This window comes from Phaseolus vulgaris, chromosome 9 (genome assembly GCF_051622355.1).
Source record: "Phaseolus vulgaris cultivar YP4 chromosome 9, ASM5162235v1, whole genome shotgun sequence".
In the NCBI taxonomy this organism is placed as follows: Eukaryota; Viridiplantae; Streptophyta; class Magnoliopsida; order Fabales; family Fabaceae; genus Phaseolus; species Phaseolus vulgaris.
The window spans coordinates 7,413,823-7,431,084 of NC_143506.1; the positions used below are offsets into that span (position 1 = coordinate 7,413,823).

The following is a 17,262-nucleotide window of genomic DNA, read 5'->3' on the forward strand; positions in this document are numbered from 1 at the left end:
ATACGGGACGGTACAGAATATAATTTCAATCACACCTATTAAATTATTACAAATTCTCTTAATTTTTTTTTACATTTTTTACTCTATTTATCTTAATATTAACATCCTCAAACATCCTCATTTTCTTCACATTTTTCTTTCAAATCACTCCCTAAAATTCATTCCTAATCCAAATAAAAGCATAAATCAGTAGTTCAAAAAAACTGAGTAAATTCCTAATCCAAATAAAAGCATAGCATAGATGATACTTCAGAATCTTAAAACAATTCCATAGGATAAGAAGTATCTCAAATTCAATCCGTGTAATTTACTCCCTAATTCAGAATCCTTTAAACAATTACTTAGGACATGTAAACCCTTAAAACACTCTGCCATTTAAAAGACACAGGTTAGTGCCAACATCCGTCACTCCGCACCAGTCCAGGCAGCGGACCACCACTGCTCACCGCACCACCACCACGCACGGCCGTACCAGCGGCGCCCACAGCCGCCCCCACACAACTGCTCTCGACGCGCGCTCGCCTGCGCACAGCCGCACCCCGCGCACGCACCACCGCTCACGACGCGTGCTCGCCTGCGCACATCGCGCCGCCGCCGCGCTCTGCACCTGGTGGGTCTCCTCCGCGCCGCAACACAGTCCCGCACTCGCCGCCGCCGCGCCTTAGACAGACCTGCGCGAAGCACCTGGTCGCCGCGAAGCACGATCTGGGACACCGCCGCTGCCCCTGCAAAACCCTACCACCGCGCGTCGTTTTATTTTCTTCTTCTGTTCGTGATGAGACCGAAAATTAAAAAAAATAAAATCCTGTCATCTGACTAGCTTTTGCTGCTGCTGGTTGCCTCCACTGTTCACCTTTTTTTCTTCCTTCTTTAAATCTTCATTTTATTATGTTATGACCTTATTATTCTTTCTGTTTGGATTTACATTGTTCTTCACTTCAAAAAGTTCCTGAACTTTTGCACCAACTTTTACTCATCAGGTCATTATTATTCTTCAAAAATTTCGCGCTTCGCCTTCACATCGGTCAGTCCTTCTTCACATTTAATGTTTTCTGCCCATTGCTTTTGTGTGTGTGAATATTATGTTGCATGTGTTGTCTGTTTAGTTCGTATCTGTTAGATGGTTATTTTGCTTTTGTTTCACAAGTCACCAGTTTTCTCAGTGATTTTCGTAGAAGATGGTTGAACTTCTTATGTGCCTCCTGCGCCGTTATATTCTAACAGTGCGTGTTTGATTTGGTTTATACCGGACAGATTTTGGGAAATTACTTATTATTGTTTTGGTGGGTTCCAAATTTTATTGCTGAGTCTTGGAGAGTATTCTCATTTTGTAGTGAACCCAAAACATAGTCTTAGCGTTGTTCACGCATTAGCTGCAGCAAGTTTTGCCGAAATATGGGGTTATGCCCCCCCTCTCCTCTCTCTAGTAATTTGCTCTGAGGCAACCTAGGTCTTATTTGCATTACTTGCTGCTCATTTTCTACTTCTTTTCTAACGCATTGCTGTATCACCTTCATCTTCAAGTGTTACTTTGCGCATGACTGGTTTCATTCATAGTTACCTTCTTTAATTATGGTCTACTACCTTTTTTGGGTTCAGATTCTGCTGCACTTCCAAAAGAGTTGGTTGTGCAGTTCTTGTTTTCAGACACCATCTTTAAGTTCCTGTAGGCTTTTGAGTTCTATAATGGCCAGTGATTTTTCTGTCATCTCCAATGGAGACAGCAATGGCAATGTAAATCCACAACCTAATCAGCAAAGGACGTACCAAGTGGTAGTGGCTGCCACCCAAGATTGGGGCATTGGTAAGGATGGGAAGTTACCCTGGAGGTTGCCTACTGATCTCAAATTTTTTAAGGAGATCACTGAGAAAACATCTGATCCTGGAAAGAAGAATGCCATCGTAATGGGAAGGAAAACATGGGAGAGTATCCCTCTTCAGTACAGGCCTCTTTCTGGTCGCCTTAATGTTGTTCTTACTCGCTCAGGCAGCTTTGATATTGCAACGGCAGAGAATGTTGTTATATGTGGAAGTATGTATTCTGCATTGGAGCTACTAGCTGCTTCTCCTTACTCTCTGTCAATTGAGAAAGTATTTGTTATTGGAGGTGGTCAGATATTTAGGTACTTATTTGTTTTAAAATGTGATTTTCTTCACCTGCGCTTTCATATTCATGTTAAGCTCTTTCTCTGTTTTAGCTGATAATTTCCATGTACAGAGAGGCTCTCAATGCACGTGGATGTGAAGCTATCCACTTAACAGAAATTCAGTCAAACATTGAGTGCGACACTTTTATGCCTTCAGTTGATTTCACTATATTTCGGCCATGGTACTCATCCTTTCCCAAAGTGGAGAACAACATACGCTATTCTTTCATCACTTATGTGCGTGTAAGGAGTTCTGCTGTGGAGTCCCTGAGTCAGAATATTGATCCACTTATTGATAATAATTCTGATTCCATAAAATTTGAGGTCAAGGATTTTTCTTTTCTTCCCAAAATGATTTTTGAGAGACATGAGGAGAATATGTATCTTAAGCTGGTTCAAGACATCATTACCGAAGGTACAATAAAGGGTGATAGGACAGGGACCGGTACCTTCTCAAAATTTGGTAGCCAGGTAACGTTTTGATTGGTATATTGAGGGTTGTTGTAGTTTATATGCTGACTTTGTCTTTTTCCACAGATGAGATTCAATTTGCGCAGAAGCTTTCCTCTTCTAACAACTAAGGCATGTAGTAGAGATTATGTTTTAAGGCGTTTCTTATCTATTGTGTAAAAGAATCTGTCTTTCATGTGAACGGTTTTTTTTTTTCCTTTGGTTTGATTATTATATTGTGTATACTAATATGAATGTTTTATTGGGAAGGATAATATATAGTTGTAAATTTTGATAGAAATTTGACATGATTTCTTCAATTGATTGTAGAAAGTATTTTGGCGAGGGGTTGTTGAAGAGCTTCTTTGGTTTATCAGTGGCTCAACAAATGCCAAGGTAATAATATCTTCTGCCTATCTATTCCATACACATTTGAAGCCTCATCTATTCATAGTTTGGTCGCAAACAAGCTGACATGAGCCAACTATTGGCGAACATGAAGTTGGTGTATCTTATAACATTTGAGCTTGGATTTGAATAATAGATGTAAACATGTGGAAAGTTCAGGTGCTTCTAAACTAACTCATTCCTTGTATTATTTATTTCTATAATATATTGAACTTATAAATATGATTGCATCCTCTTTTAGTGTTGAAATTTTGAAAACAATATTCATAGATACAGAGAATAACATGTGAAAACAATGCAATTATAGAATAATTAGTTATGTGTAGTGTACGAACCTGAATTGACATATATCTCTTTGAGCACTACCAAACCTTTTTTTTTTCTTGAGAGTTTTCTACCCACCTTATAGGGAATTATTTGGAGATTATGTCTGTTAATTTTTTTAATGAGATGACAAATTTAATATCTCTCAGGGAAGGTAGGGACCCCTCATTGGATTATTTATTATTGATCTAACCCATCATTAATTATTAATAAACACTAATCCATATTAATTTAACATTTAATCTATACAGAATTTAATGAATACATCTTGTATAATCATTACCTTCATCGTACTTAAAGACAACATGTCAATATAGTGAAAAAAATGTTGTAAGTGTTTCCCATGGCCAAGGAGCGTGTTGAATTTTTGCCCCAAATCTTTTATGAATAGTTAAAATAAAACCAGACCTAAGCAACACTGAACTTGTATTCTGCTGGCTCTAGTATGTCTTTGTTTTGAAGAATTTACTGTCTGGCTCTACATAAGTTTGTTGCATTAGGACCTGGTGGTTATTAAGGGTGTTCATGAAGTTGATTTTCTATTAGAGTGAAAAATTAATTTGTTGTGATGCTGTGGACTTTTTAATATAAGATTGTTTGATAACACAGCTTGCACTTGCTAAGCATTCACTGTTTCTTTTTAGTGTCTTAGAGATAAAGGGTTACGGACTAAACTTTAATTCACAGCATTTCACTTGCGTCAGGTGCTTTATATTTTAGTTAACAGGAAATCTTTTACTAGTACGGTATACTTTATTGTATGATCCTCCATCTGAAAACAAGGAATATTTGGCAGGTGCTACAGGAAAAAAACATTCATATATGGGATGGCAATGCATCCAGAGAATACCTTGATGGGCAAGCATGATTATATGTTTTAACTTTGAAGTTCAAATTATGTATTTTTCCTTTATATTGCAATTAATAATTGGCTTTACATGTTTCATTACAGTGTTGGTTTGACAGAGAGGGAGGAGGGCGACTTGGGACCTGTTTATGGGTTTCAATGGAGGCACTTTGGAGCCACGTAGGTGAATTATATCTTTTTTCTGCAGGTATTACAATAGATTGTTTTATTTGGAATCTGCTCAAACATTTAGTTGGTCTTACCTTTTATAGATACACTGATATGCATGTTGACTACTCCGGCCAAGGGTTTGATCAGCTTTTAGATGTTATTAACAAGATAAAGAATAATCCTGATGATCGGCGAATCATTCTCTCTGCATGGAATCCAGCTGATCTTAAATTAATGGCACTTCCACCTTGCCACATGTTTGCACAGGTCTGCACCTTAATTCATTGTGTTTTCTTTGAAAACTCTCCTCTCACATATTTATTTTGTAATTTTAACTTTTGCAGTTTTATGTAGCACACGGGGAGTTATCATGTCAAATGTATCAGCGATCTGCTGACATGGGCCTGGGCGTTCCATTTAATATTGCATCTTATGCCCTCCTGACATGCATGATTGCTCATGTTTGTGGTATGTAAATTATTAAAGCATTCACTCTATACCTAAATATGTAGTCAGTTGATAAATGTTGAGGTTTCGTGGATGTAATTAGAGATGATGTATCCCCTTTTATATGGTTGTTTGACTTTAAGCTAATAGGTGTGGTTCTCAAAGATTCGATATTATGCTCTGGCTGGCAAAGCCTGATTCTTTTTTGTTTGCTAGAATCGGCCCTAGAAAGTTTAGCTCACTCAGGTGTTTTGTTTAGACTCGACAAGTCTTTGTTGGACTTTAGTTGTGTGTGGACATTGATTCAGTTCTACATGTTCCATCTTAGTAACTTAGAAAATTTTGCATAATAGAGGCCAAGAGTTTTGTTTTTCTTGTTGGTATTCGATCTGTAGTCTAATTTTTCGGGTGTAGGTAGGTTCAGGGTTTACATGCTTTTATTGGTTTTGATAATATCACTAGAGAAGAAATGCAGCCTAAAAGGTAATTATGTAAAATAACTGACCCTTTTACATTACTTGGCTTCTCAGATCTAATTCCTGGTGATTTTATCCATGCTATTGGGGATACACATGTTTACAGCAATCATGTGAGGCCTTTGCAGGAGCAGCTCCATAACCTTCCAAAACCTTTTCCAGTATGTCTCTTGTTTAGCACTTCTTTTAGTTTGTCTTTTGACTCTTTTCCTTGTTGACTCCCTCAATGTACTTCGAAGCAGACATTGAAGATAAATCCAAAGAAAGATATAGATTCTTTTGTGGCTGCTGATTTCAAGCTCATAGGCTATGATCCTCACCAGAAGATTGAAATGAAGATGGCTGTCTAAAGTGTGGGGTTTCTCACTTTCAGGCTGTTTCTGCTTTTTGAATTGAGGCGAGTACGTGGTTTGGGTTTTGGTTTTTACATAGAACTCTACTGGATTCTGTTACCATTATTATTTATATAAAAGGATTTCAGTACAATGTTTTTTGGTGCTTTCTTTAGCCTATGATCAGTACTAGAACTATGGTGATTAAGTTAATATCAACACCACCTTGGCAAATTAAGTAAAAAGTTCAGTACTGTCTAGGTTTTATAGCTAGTTTTGTAAATCTACATGAATTTGAATTGATTTAAAATCTTAATGCTATTTTGCATCACCCTTCTTCTGTACTCTTCCGGAGATAAATTTCTAGAAATCGCCTGAAAAAGGATGGTTCAACTAACATGTAAGGATAGTGCAAAAGGTAATTCCCTTCCATGACCTGTATCAGAGTCCAATTTCAATGGTCCAGCACTGCAGAGTCTTCAAATTAAAAGGAAGTAGGAAAAGAAAATAGAATCTTTTATTTAAATTATTACGCAGTAGTAGCTTCAAAATTTTGATTTGGATTCTTTTGAACAAGTTTTAACTTAATACTGATAGGAAAATGATACTTTGACAACCTGATATATGTTTAAAAATATTTATATAATAAAAGTTAAATTTGGAATTAAATGATATGAAAAAATATTAAAATAATAATATTGGGACTTAGTAGTGTTTATATAAAAAATGTAGGTTGTCAGTATTATTACCCATACTGATATAGTTAGAGTTGACTGTTCATAATTTGAATAGGTACCAAACATAAAATAATTTGACACCAATTTCAATACACATTTTGCTGTGTAATGTTGCTGCTTTTCGGAGAATGTTATTACAAGCTTTGGGTGTATAAATATGTGCTGCATTTTTTAATGAACAGTAGTCACTATATTTTCACATTTTCTTATCTGGCGTTTTATTTGCTGTTCTTGGATGTTATTCCTTCTGTTCTCCTGTGTTTCAGGCACAACGATAGGAAGATTATGTTAAAATTGTGTACTATTATTAAAGATCATCTGATAGACACGTACTTAGTTCATACATGTTGTTTGTGGAAATCCTTTGGGTCCATGTGTTACGGCTCTAAGGTGATTTAGATTAACTTCAATTTCCTTCCTTTCCAATGTACACGCTCCACTATAATTTTGAAGGATCTATTACTCGATGTTTTAGATAAACAATTTTCTATTTGTTTATTATTTGAACTTATGATGGACAAGCAGCTTCAGTGCCTATTCAACAAGTTTTTTTAATAGTTTATCATAAATTTAACTATATAAATTATCAAAATATTTTGACTACTTAATTTGAATAGGTATAAATTAAATTAAGTTCAAATGAGCCTGGTATGAGTTTATTTTTTTCTTCAAAAGCCTCGGTTATATTTTTGCTGAACCTGTATATACTTGCAAAGTGACATCCTTGAATGTGCTTGTGAATTTTTATGTAATTATATAAATATTATGAACTAAAAGATTTGAGTATTTGAATGCAATCGATCAAAGTCGCCATTGGAATAGCTTACCAAATATTCTTATTTTTCATGCTATCTCATCTATTAAATGCAAGTTCTCATAAACAAATGATCAGTTCGAACTACTTTCGATGTAAGTTTGCATAGCATCAAATATTTTGGGACCAATTGAAAATAAGTTGGAACTTAGTTATTACAACACTAACTCGAATTTAAAAATAAAAATATAAAAGACTAAAAATATGTTCTAAAATCATATATATTTGGAGACACATACTACTGTTTGAGAAGGTCAACGAGCTGGGTCAATGCAAATGTGGCTATTTTTTATTTCGTATGTGCTGACGTAAGAATTTTTGGACTAACGTTGAACTGAAAGGCTCCGCTTCTTTAAAAGGCGATCCAGGTCCATACTTAGCCTCGCTCATAACTTAACTCACCTACGCTTTCATCTTCACTTACCCACGTTGCATCCAATGGAAACAGCTCAATTTATTTTCGCGAATGGTGGAGCTGGAGAAGCTAGCTACGCAAACAATTCCTCCTTTCAAGTACCATCATACTATCTAACTATATGTTTTCCACAACACTATCATCGTTGTGTTGTTCCTTATGTATTATGTTGCTTTTTAATTATATTAGTTTGATGCAGAGTAAGATGATATCAAAAGTGAAACCTATACTTGAAGAAAGTATGAAGTCCTTGTATTGCAACTCTGTCCCCAGCTGTTTCAAAGTGGCTGATTTGGGTTGCTCTTCGGGACCAAATGCACTTCAGGTGGCGTATGATATTATTGATGTTGTTCATAACATAACTCCCAGCTATAACCGTGTGCCACCCATCGAATTCCAAATTTACCTCAACGATCAATTTCAAAACGATTTCAACAACATCTTTGAGTCCCTACCTTCCTTCTATGAAAGGCTACGAGAAGAAAAGGGAGAGAGATTAGGTTCATGTTTCGTCAATGCAACGCCCGGAAGCTTTTATGGGAGACTCTTCCCGACCAATTCCATGCACTTTTTTCATTCTTCCACCAGTCTCCATTGGCTCTCTCAGGTTATCTTCAATTATCAATACGAAGCAATAACTCACATACGCGGTATTTTAATATTTGTTTTTCAATTTGGCAACAGGCTCCAAAGGGGTTGGCTAAGGGTACAGGATTGATTAACAAGAAAAACATTTACTTCACAAACACGAGCCCATGCACAGTGTACCAAGCTTACCTTGACCAGTTCAGTGAAGATTTCAATCTGTTTCTAGAATCACGTGCGGAGGAATTAGTGCATGGTGGTGGTATAGTTCTAACATTTGTTGGTAGAGATGAAACTTCTGACATAATCACTCCTTGGGGGTTAATTGGTTTGGTTCTCAATGACATGGTTTTGGAGGTACATATATATATATAAACGAGTCTACCTTGAACAAAGTACTGTCTTATTATTGTTTGATTTGTTTGTTTCTTATCATTTTCATGGAATCATAACTTTATGGACTGCTGCATATTGTGCAATGCAGAGTTTGATTGGAGAGGCAAAGTTGGAGTCCGTTAATATGCCAAGATATGGTCCTACTGCTGATGAAGTGAAACAATTGATTGATGCAGAAGGGTCTTTCACTCTTCAAAAGTTGGAGATATTCAAGTCGAGTTGGGATGAGGGCTTGAAAGAAAATGGTAACGGTGATTTCGCTTTAGATGCAAATGTCAAAGCCAATTTCATAGGCAAATACGTGAGAGCTACAACTGAACCTTTTCTGACGGCACGGTTTGGAGAAGGTATAATTGATGAATTATTCCTTAGATTCAGAAAGAAGGTTGCCAAACTGTTGGGGGAACAAAACTTAGAGTATACTTATCTGGTCATTTTCATGACAAAAAAGTGATACAAATTACTCACGTTAAAGCATATGTGGTGCTTGTGCCGAATCAGATGCGATGCGATGCGTTGGAGAGTTTTTAATAATGTGTTTGAGTGAAACACCATATGTCCTTGTGCTTCTACCATTTCCTCTGCCCACCCTATATATTTCAAGAAAAAGTTTTTCTTGCTTTTTGCTACTCATGCAATTAAGGAAATTTTTTCTTTTACACTAGTTTTTTTTCTCACTTTCACTTTTCAACCTCTTTTAATAATAAAATATTATGTTTCCTTTATAAAAATTAATATAAACAAAATAATGATATATTGTCAAGTGAATGTGATACTAACTAAATATGTCAAGTTGTCATTATCATTGTTATATAACATATCAGCCTTTGTGTTATTGTTTTTTGTGTATTGTTTTTGCTAGAATCAAGTTTTGTGTTTACTAAGGCAAATATATTTGAGTCTATTTTCTCCCCGTCAAATATGATTATAGCTATATTCGTTGGATTAAATGTAGATGTTACTAAACATTGTTTTCTTTACACAATCAAACTTATAATTCTACTCTCATTTTTATTATTATAATATTTTATCCTTTTTTTACCCACCCATCCAGTGTTTTCAAGTTCTCTCTTATCGAAACAGAAAAAATAGTAAAATATACCAAAAGTGTTCTCCCTTCTCCATTTGTGCTCCTATATTCTCAAAATCCAAAATTTTCTCTTTTTACTTTTCAGCCAATTGAACTTAAACTAATTAAAAAAAAAAATCCATGCAAAATTACCAACCTCTTCCTGTGATCTAAACATAAACAGATTTCAATTTTTTTTTATTTGCGTATCAATTTCCAACGCAAAATTGGATAAATTCTACTAGGAAAAATATTAAACACTAGTAGTTAACTAATAAGCTAGTTGTTAGTTTATAAATTATTAACTTATAAATTTGTTGATAAACTAATATATTGTATTAAAAATATTTAGTAAAATTAGTTTATGAGAAAAATAATACGTCGAAAAAACAGTTCATATACACTTTTTTACTTAACATTTTTTAAAGATAAAATTATTACTGAAATCATCAAACTACAAAGTGATTACTAGTATCATGTGGCAATGTAGGAATCTTTATAAGATTGATTCTCTGTATGACAGGAATAGGGTTTTGAGAATATAAAAGATCTAAGAGCCAATCGCCATATCTATGCGTGTTTCTTCATTGTCTGGCAAAAGAATAACACCGTCCCAAAAATAAACGTGTTATTGATAAAAAAAAATGAGATAATAGGTAAATAAGTAATATATTTTAGGAAACAAATCATCCGTGATATAAAACAATCAATTGTAATAGTTGAAATAAGAAAAATAACTATTTTTATAAAATAATGAATTATTTTTATAATTTTTTTTATTAACTTTAAATAAAGCCATTTAAACGACAATTATATTATTTTACACTAAAATAATTGGCATCATATACAATTTAACTCTAAAATATTTCACATAATTTACTATTTATCCATTCTCACACAAAAAATTGTATCCAAATTCGTAATTTACAAAATGATATTGCACAACTTTCATGCAAAAACCATCTTATTTTTCTACTACCGAAAGCACTGATCCAAGTTTTCACTATTTCTGTTGTCTCCATCCTAATTTTTCACTATTTTAGTGTTTTCTTTTTATACTAAAGCAGGCATAGTGGAGGAATGAGAAGTGAGATTTTAACACCAAAATTAAAGCATAAAAGAGGTGGTCCTAGTTGCCACACTTGTCATTGAATAATTAAAAGCAAAAGACACGAGAAAGGCAAAATAAAAAAAAATAAAAAAATCCATAGGCAGTGGGAGACAGTGTATGGTGGGAGCTTGAGTTAGTATGGCTTTTGCATTGTGACAGTGATGGATATGGTTTTTCAGTTTTCTAAATTTCATAGTAATGGTTGGTAAGACCAATGCTTTTTCCCTTCTCTATGTAATAGGATTCTTATTCCCCCACTACCAATCACCATTTCTTACAAACTTAATCAACAAAATGTATACACTTTGCCACAACATCCCGAAACTTCAAATGTCTCTTTTTTTCCCAAAGCAACATAATCTCATCTTCTGCTTACAAATGGGAATTTCCCTTAGCTGCATCACATATTCTTTGCATTTACAGATGTAAAATGAGTTTTCAAGTAAAAACATTACTTATAGACACCACCTAACTTCCATAGCCAATTCAATAAAACCTAATTGCTTCGATTTTATGTTGATCACTAATTTTATACATTTTGCAACGTTGCATGTATACTTTTCACTTCTCACCCAACACTAGAAGCAATTTACAAACTTTTTCTTAACCAAATACCCTTCAACTCTTAATCAACAATTTTACTTTTGCGTTCGTAGCCTCTGTTGGCGAGCAATGAAAGCCTCAATCTTGCAACGAAACTCGTCGTTGCTCATCCCATCCTCAGGGTACGAATTAACGTTGCGAACCACTTTCTCAGTCTCACACCTCTGCAACGCGCGCCTAGGTTTCTCATTCTCCACCACGCGCTCTACGATGTCCGATTCACACCTTCTGTAATCCTTCTTCACCATCTCCAAACTGGTCTCTGTTTTGGTGGGAACAATTTGTTTATCCTTTGCACCATCCTCCACTCTCACACTCATCTTTGCTTTACGATTGTTGTTGTGAACAATTGGTTTTTGTTTGACGGTGCTGTGTTGGAGAAACTCGAGATAGAGATCGGGTTCTGGTGATGGTTTTTCTTCCGAAGTGTGATTCGAAAAGTGACCCGATTGTGCGAACAACGTTAGGATTATGACGTTTCCGAGGAAAAACACGAAGCGAGGACTACCCATGAAGATGCGGAAATACTCGGTTGAGTTTTTGAGAGTGGATGGTAGGTTGATGGAGAGCCTCGAAACCAAGACCAGAACAACGCACATCTCAACGTACCGCAACACGTTCGCCATCTTTCGGAGGTATCGATGATGTTTCCGAGGTTTAGCGGTTTTGTTTGTTCGGAGCTTCTGGAAATAGTTGGTGGAGGACTCCATTTGGTTAATCAAACGGTTGATTTGGTTAATCAAAAGGGACCGAAAATTTGTGACGAGCATGCATCTGACACCGGATAATGATGGTGAGAGCAACGGTTTCTAGAATTGGAAGCATGGAAACAGAGTGAAGGGACTCAATTTTTTACAGAATTTGGAGTATTGCATCTGCTTTGCAAATGTGCGATAACCCAGAACTTATGCTTGTTTTGGCTTCTCTCTGTTTCTTTTTTTTATTGGGTTCACTCACTCTAATTTATAGAATCCAATCTAAGTGGGTACACAAAATAACAATTTTAAAAAGAAAAAAAAAGTTGCTCAATAAAATAAAAGAAAATAGAGCGAACATGTTATTGCTTTTACCTTTATCTCTCATTCTATTTTGTGGTCTTTTTCTTTTATACTTTTTCTCTGTGCATTAAGCTAGATTAGTGGCATTTATAATAACTACTAACAATTGATTAGTTGAGAGAAGATGAGTTGGAGTTTAGTCCAAAAGAGAAGACTTTGGTCCTTTCTACTCTTCTTCTCTCCTTTCAATAAAATTTGGTTGTTCCCAAAGTCATCTTTCAACCTTTAACATAATTTGATTAATCAGTTATCTTTAAAAATTTATTTGATTAATCAGTTATTTTAAAAATTTGGAGAACTATCAGGATTTTGTTCTTAAAAAACATATACATAAATCAAATAAATAAAATGTATTTAAAGTTTTGTTATTTTTGACTCCTATATTATATTAATAAAAAAAAATTACAATAAAAAAAAGTTTTACTATTGTGGTTTTGACCCTATAAGCAAAGCAAAATTAAGATGCACTTTTGAAAATAAAATAAAAAAATTGTAATGGTTTGATTGAAAATTTATATGACACGATATTTTTTTCTCCGAAAAAATACAATGAAGTAATAATCATATTCAAATATATCACCAAGGTCGAAATTAATTGATTAACTAAATTTATGTCAATTCCATTAAATAAGAATCGAACAATGGATAGGTAGAACATTATAACAAAGTATAAATGAGACAAATATATCTAAAGACATTAACTTACTATAAACTAATTATATAAAAACAAATATCTGACTGTATATCTTCAACTTAAAACTCTAGTGCTCAGAAAACAAACACGTGGTATTTTACAATATTTATATCGTTTGGTACGTGTGATGAATTATGTAAAAAGAATCATAAAATTATTATCTTAAAAAAAATTATTTTTTTGGTAAAGGGAACAAAATTATTAGATGATACAGATTCGTGTTAGAAGAAAACTACAGAATTTAATATTATCTCATATTTCCGTTAGAACTATGACATTTTTCTTTTACTTTTTAAAGTTTATTATTTAACAAAAATACTAACTAAATAGGGTCGGATTAATAGGATTTGAGTATAACCTAACCGATCCAATATAATTTGAATATATATATTTTTTTAAAATATTTTAAAAAACATGGGTTATTTTGAATTTGGTTCAAATTGAATCGATTATTTTTAAATGAATGAAATAAATATATTAGTTTTTTTAGTAAAAAAATTACATATGTAATTGTAATAATTTTTCATAATAACTTTTTGTAATTTGACTAAATTTTAACAAAAAAAACATATCGCACTAGAATTAAATTTAAAATATATCTATGAATTTATAAATATTAAAATATATCCAAAAAAATTATAACCTTCTTCTTAAATCTGACATTATCATTTTACCAAACCCTAATCAAACCTAGTTTGTGCAGAGATCTCTTTTAAATTTCATGAAAATTTGGTCCACAAACATAATTATAAGATTAAGAGCAATTTCATGGAACCCATAATTATAAAATTTATATTAAATGATATTTTTGGATGAATTAAAAAGAAGTATTGATTAAAATACTTAAAATGGTAAAAGTAGTGATACCTAATTGAAGACAATGACAGATAGATTTAACATAGAAAACAAAACAGTGATTAAAATAAAAAAAAAAGTGTGAGAGATTAGCAACCCATTTCTTAGTCGTTAAGAAAAAGGCATGAACTTTTGTTTTGTGTTTCTTTCTCATTTCTCCAAACTCAAAAAGCCATTTCTTCTGAAATGGTCCCCTCAATAATGAAGGACCAAGATATAGCTTTCGGCTTTCGGCTTCCAATGGAACATCATATAAACATTTCATTCACATTTTCATTTTTTCTGGTCTCAATAGTTTGGGTTCGATCATTTTTCTAGACTCTTGCAAATATAATCAAGTCTATCTGAATAATATCTTAAGTAGTAATAAATATTTACTATAATAATTCCATTATTTTTTCTTATATTATTATAATAATTAAATTAACAGAAATTGACTTTAAATAAAGAATTAAAATTTAATATATAAAAAATATCAAAAAAAAAAATAAAAAAAAATAAAGAAGAACAGATCAAACATAAAAGAAAGATATATAATAATAAAGAAAAGGCAGAACAACTAAAACTAAATCTTCTAATTGAAATCATATTTTTTTAATAGAACAATGGTGTTTCAACTTTACTCTGATTTTTAGCTGCCTAATTTAAGCGTGATTTGTTACGCACTAAGATAAGTGGACATAAATAAATATATGGAAACCCTATAATAGCCGCATAATACAAAACTAACGAGATAATAACATTGCGTTTGCATAGAATTTTGCGTTTATATACATAAGATATTTAATCCCATTTCAAATTATTTACTCTTCAAATATTTTATTTGGATGAAACTATTCAAATTTTTGAAATGTTAATTTACTCATTTAAATAAAGTATTTTAATTACTATTAAATACATAAATATATTTAATATTAATAAATGATAATAATTGAAAAAAAATATTAGTGATATTTTTAGTCAATCTTAGATTATATTAATTTTTCTATTATAATTTATTAAAAAAGCATCAATTGACATAAACAAAAAAAATTGAATTGATGTGAGTAATTTTTTTTTTAAATATGATATTTGTAAAAGATAGTATTGGACTAAAGTTTTCTCAGCACTATAAAAATATCCTAATAAATTATTAATAAATAATAACATTGATGTCATTGATAAAAAATTCAATCATTATAGATATCAATAAAAAAAATCACAAATAATAACAATTGAAAAAAAATCTAATCTACATCTTTTAAAAATTGTCTCCAAAAATTAAAATTAGTTGAAAAAACTCTAAACTAATGTCAAACAAAAAAAATGATAAATGATAAACATTATTAATGTTTATTAATGCTAAACATGATTATGAACGCATACATTCATGTTCACATATAAATCTTATCACATCATGATTCTCACACATATTCATACAATCAAGAAGGAATATGCACTTACCTTGATCCATGAGTGGTCATACTTTAGTAATTACTTTATTTCCTTTGTCCTAATCTATCTCTTAGCAATTTCGTTCTTGCCACACACTTTCTTGATGGCTAACAGTGAGACAACTATTATTTGTAGAGACAAAACTCTATTACCCTTAATTTCCAATCTCCATCAGATGTAGGTTTTCATTAGGTATCATCATATATATATTCCTCACGTTAACCAATAGGTGCTTTATTCTATTATTATTATTAAATCATATTCGGGCCCAAAACACAAACTCTATGTTATGTGAGTCACTTTATAGAAATTAATATACATAATTTCTTACATTCTCCCACTTGACTCATATGATTTATAATACTTTCATGATTTAATAATTACATAAATGCGCATTTAAAAGGCCTTACGTAAATTGGTTCTATCATCCATCAAAATCAAGGATATAGAAATAATAAGAGTCATGGCGGTTACATGTCATGTCAATCAACACATTCCATGTACTACTATATTATTCTTTCTCCTTAATATGACTTTATAATGAGAAATTCATAATAGGTTCAAACATAATGTCATTTTTCATCAATAACAACATAATTTGTTTTCTACAACATAATTTACATGCATATACATAAAGTAGAAAACATAAATTTAAGAAACTTTATTTATCAATGAGCTCAGAGTGTCAAATATGTTGAAGCTGGAGGAAGCTTCTTCCCTACCAAGGCTTGATGTGTGTTTGATGAAGAAAATGGCTTGAGTGCTTTGAAGATTGTAATAGGTTTTTAGATATGTTTGTAATTAGGCTTGTAATTGTGTAAGGTTGCCTTTTGTTGTATAACCCAGCCTAGATGCCTAACCAAGCCTAGATCAAGCACATGATGTGGTTAAATGGTTTTTGAAAAGCTTTTGAAAGTGTTCTGCCTCAAACCGACCGGCGATCATGCACCGCCTTTTCAAGTAGCTATGCTGACCACCGACCGGCGATCATGCACCGCTTTTTCAAGTAGCTATGCTGACCACCGACCGGCGATCATGTGGAGCATTGCCATCTACGATCGCCGTCTGCTCAGAGAAGCTTTTGAAAGTGCTCTTAAAAGTTTTAAAACAGTACAAAAATAAATCTGTTTTATGGAGAAATAATCTGTTTATTTCTTCTCTGTTAAAAGGCTTTTCCAAAATTCTGTTAGGGCACCACAGGTAAAGCTTAGTTAGTTATTTCAGTTAAAGCTGAGCTGGCCTGTTTGCTATACTTTAATTTGTTTTACTGTGAAAGAACAGGTTTATTCTTTGGTCTGCTGAAAGGTTTTTCACAAGTTAGTTAGGGCACCAAAGGTACAACTCAGACAGTTATTTCAGTTAGCTGAGTTGGCGGTTTTTACAAAATAAACCTATTAAGTTCAAAAATGAATCTGTTGTTTTCATAACTGCTTTTCAACTGTTTTTTGAAAAGAAGTTAGAAACTGTTTTCTATATAAAGAAAAGTCTCTCTCACATGAAAAAAAAAAGCTGAGCAATTACGTTTTTGACAGAGATCAAACAATTTCCATGTGAGAAGAAGGATTGAAAGATTTTTGAAAGGTTTTCCAAAGAGATTTTTCAAGTGTGCTTGTTCTAGGAAACCTTGGATCTTGGTGAAGGTGCTGGTGCAGTTCTGCAGCAAATTGAACTACTGGTTTTGAGTTCTTGCATCTTCTTTTCAGGTGTAATCTTTCCTTTATTCTTGTTTGTAAAGGTGTATATGTTAGTCACTCCTTGATAGGGTTTCTTGGAGTGCAAGGTGTGCTGAAATAGGGTTTTTCAGCATTGTTGGTGCTGTTATTGTAGTGTTCAAGAACTGCTGAGTTTGTAAGTAATTGGTACTGTTTTTAGTGGATTCCACCTTGGGG

General features: G+C 33.0%; 3 protein-coding genes across 6 annotated transcripts; 2 read left to right on the plus strand and 1 right to left on the minus strand.

Moving 5' to 3' along the window:
- The first annotated feature begins 254 nt into the window (after positions 1 to 254).
- Positions 255 to 5,933, plus strand: LOC137820114 (bifunctional dihydrofolate reductase-thymidylate synthase). 3 transcript variants are annotated; one of them, XM_090294970.1, is made up of 10 exons: positions 1,424 to 2,123; positions 2,219 to 2,618; positions 2,685 to 2,733; positions 2,932 to 2,993; positions 4,126 to 4,187; positions 4,282 to 4,356; positions 4,449 to 4,614; positions 4,692 to 4,815; positions 5,325 to 5,431; positions 5,513 to 5,933. In XM_090294970.1, exons 1-10 carry the CDS (start codon positions 1,573 to 1,575, stop codon positions 5,618 to 5,620), a joined length of 1,704 nt encoding a protein of 567 aa, XP_090151096.1. In that variant the 5' UTR covers positions 1,424 to 1,572; the 3' UTR covers positions 5,621 to 5,933. The 3 variants fall into 3 exon arrangements, with proteins under 3 accessions (XP_068480044.2, XP_090151095.1, XP_090151096.1); XM_068623943.2 differs by lacking the exons at positions 2,932 to 2,993; positions 4,126 to 4,187; positions 4,282 to 4,356; ... (2 more) ...; positions 5,325 to 5,431; positions 5,513 to 5,933 and adding exons at positions 255 to 835; positions 981 to 1,024 and having other exon boundaries at positions 1,600 to 2,123; positions 2,685 to 2,831; XM_090294969.1 differs by lacking the exons at positions 2,932 to 2,993; positions 4,126 to 4,187; positions 4,282 to 4,356; ... (2 more) ...; positions 5,325 to 5,431; positions 5,513 to 5,933 and adding an exon at positions 255 to 1,024 and having other exon boundaries at positions 1,600 to 2,123; positions 2,685 to 2,831.
- A 1,561-nt stretch (positions 5,934 to 7,494) lies between these two features.
- On the plus strand, positions 7,495 to 9,208 carry LOC137820116 (S-adenosyl-methionine 4-1-methyl-2-pyrrolidinyl-3-oxobutanic acid methyltransferase). Of its 2 annotated transcripts, none has more exons than XM_068623945.2 (4): positions 7,495 to 7,666; positions 7,768 to 8,175; positions 8,253 to 8,510; positions 8,638 to 9,208. In XM_068623945.2, the coding sequence occupies exons 1-4, from the start codon at positions 7,592 to 7,594 to the stop codon at positions 9,001 to 9,003; spliced, it is 1,107 nt and encodes a 368-aa protein (XP_068480046.2). In that variant the 5' UTR covers positions 7,495 to 7,591; the 3' UTR covers positions 9,004 to 9,208. The 2 variants fall into 2 exon arrangements, with proteins under 2 accessions (XP_068480046.2, XP_068480047.2); XM_068623946.2 differs by having other exon boundaries at positions 7,507 to 7,666; positions 7,758 to 8,175.
- A 1,842-nt stretch (positions 9,209 to 11,050) lies between these two features.
- LOC137820501 (uncharacterized) lies at positions 11,051 to 12,281 on the minus strand. The gene has a single exon (XM_068624623.2). It carries the CDS (start codon positions 12,100 to 12,102, stop codon positions 11,368 to 11,370), a length of 735 nt encoding a protein of 244 aa, XP_068480724.1. The 5' UTR covers positions 12,103 to 12,281; the 3' UTR covers positions 11,051 to 11,367.
- Positions 12,282 to 17,262: the final 4,981 nt, after the last annotated feature.

Coding starts and splice junctions, on each gene's coding strand:
- LOC137820116 (XM_068623945.2), top strand. CDS start 7,592: ATGGAAACAGCTCAATTTATTTTCGCGAATGGTGGAGCTGGAGAAGCT. Junction 8,176..8,252: donor GTCTCCATTGGCTCTCTCAG/GTTATCTTCAAT, acceptor ATTTGGCAACAG/GCTCCAAAGGGGTTGGCTAA. Junction 8,511..8,637: donor TCAATGACATGGTTTTGGAG/GTACATATATAT, acceptor TGTGCAATGCAG/AGTTTGATTGGAGAGGCAAA.
- LOC137820114 (XM_090294970.1), top strand. CDS start 1,573: ATGGTCTACTACCTTTTTTGGGTTCAGATTCTGCTGCACTTCCAAAAG. Junction 4,188..4,281: donor TCCAGAGAATACCTTGATGG/GCAAGCATGATT, acceptor GTTTCATTACAG/TGTTGGTTTGACAGAGAGGG. Junction 4,816..5,324: donor CATGATTGCTCATGTTTGTG/GTATGTAAATTA, acceptor TTGGCTTCTCAG/ATCTAATTCCTGGTGATTTT.
- LOC137820501 (XM_068624623.2), bottom strand. CDS start 12,102: ATGCTCGTCACAAATTTTCGGTCCCTTTTGATTAACCAAATCAACCGT.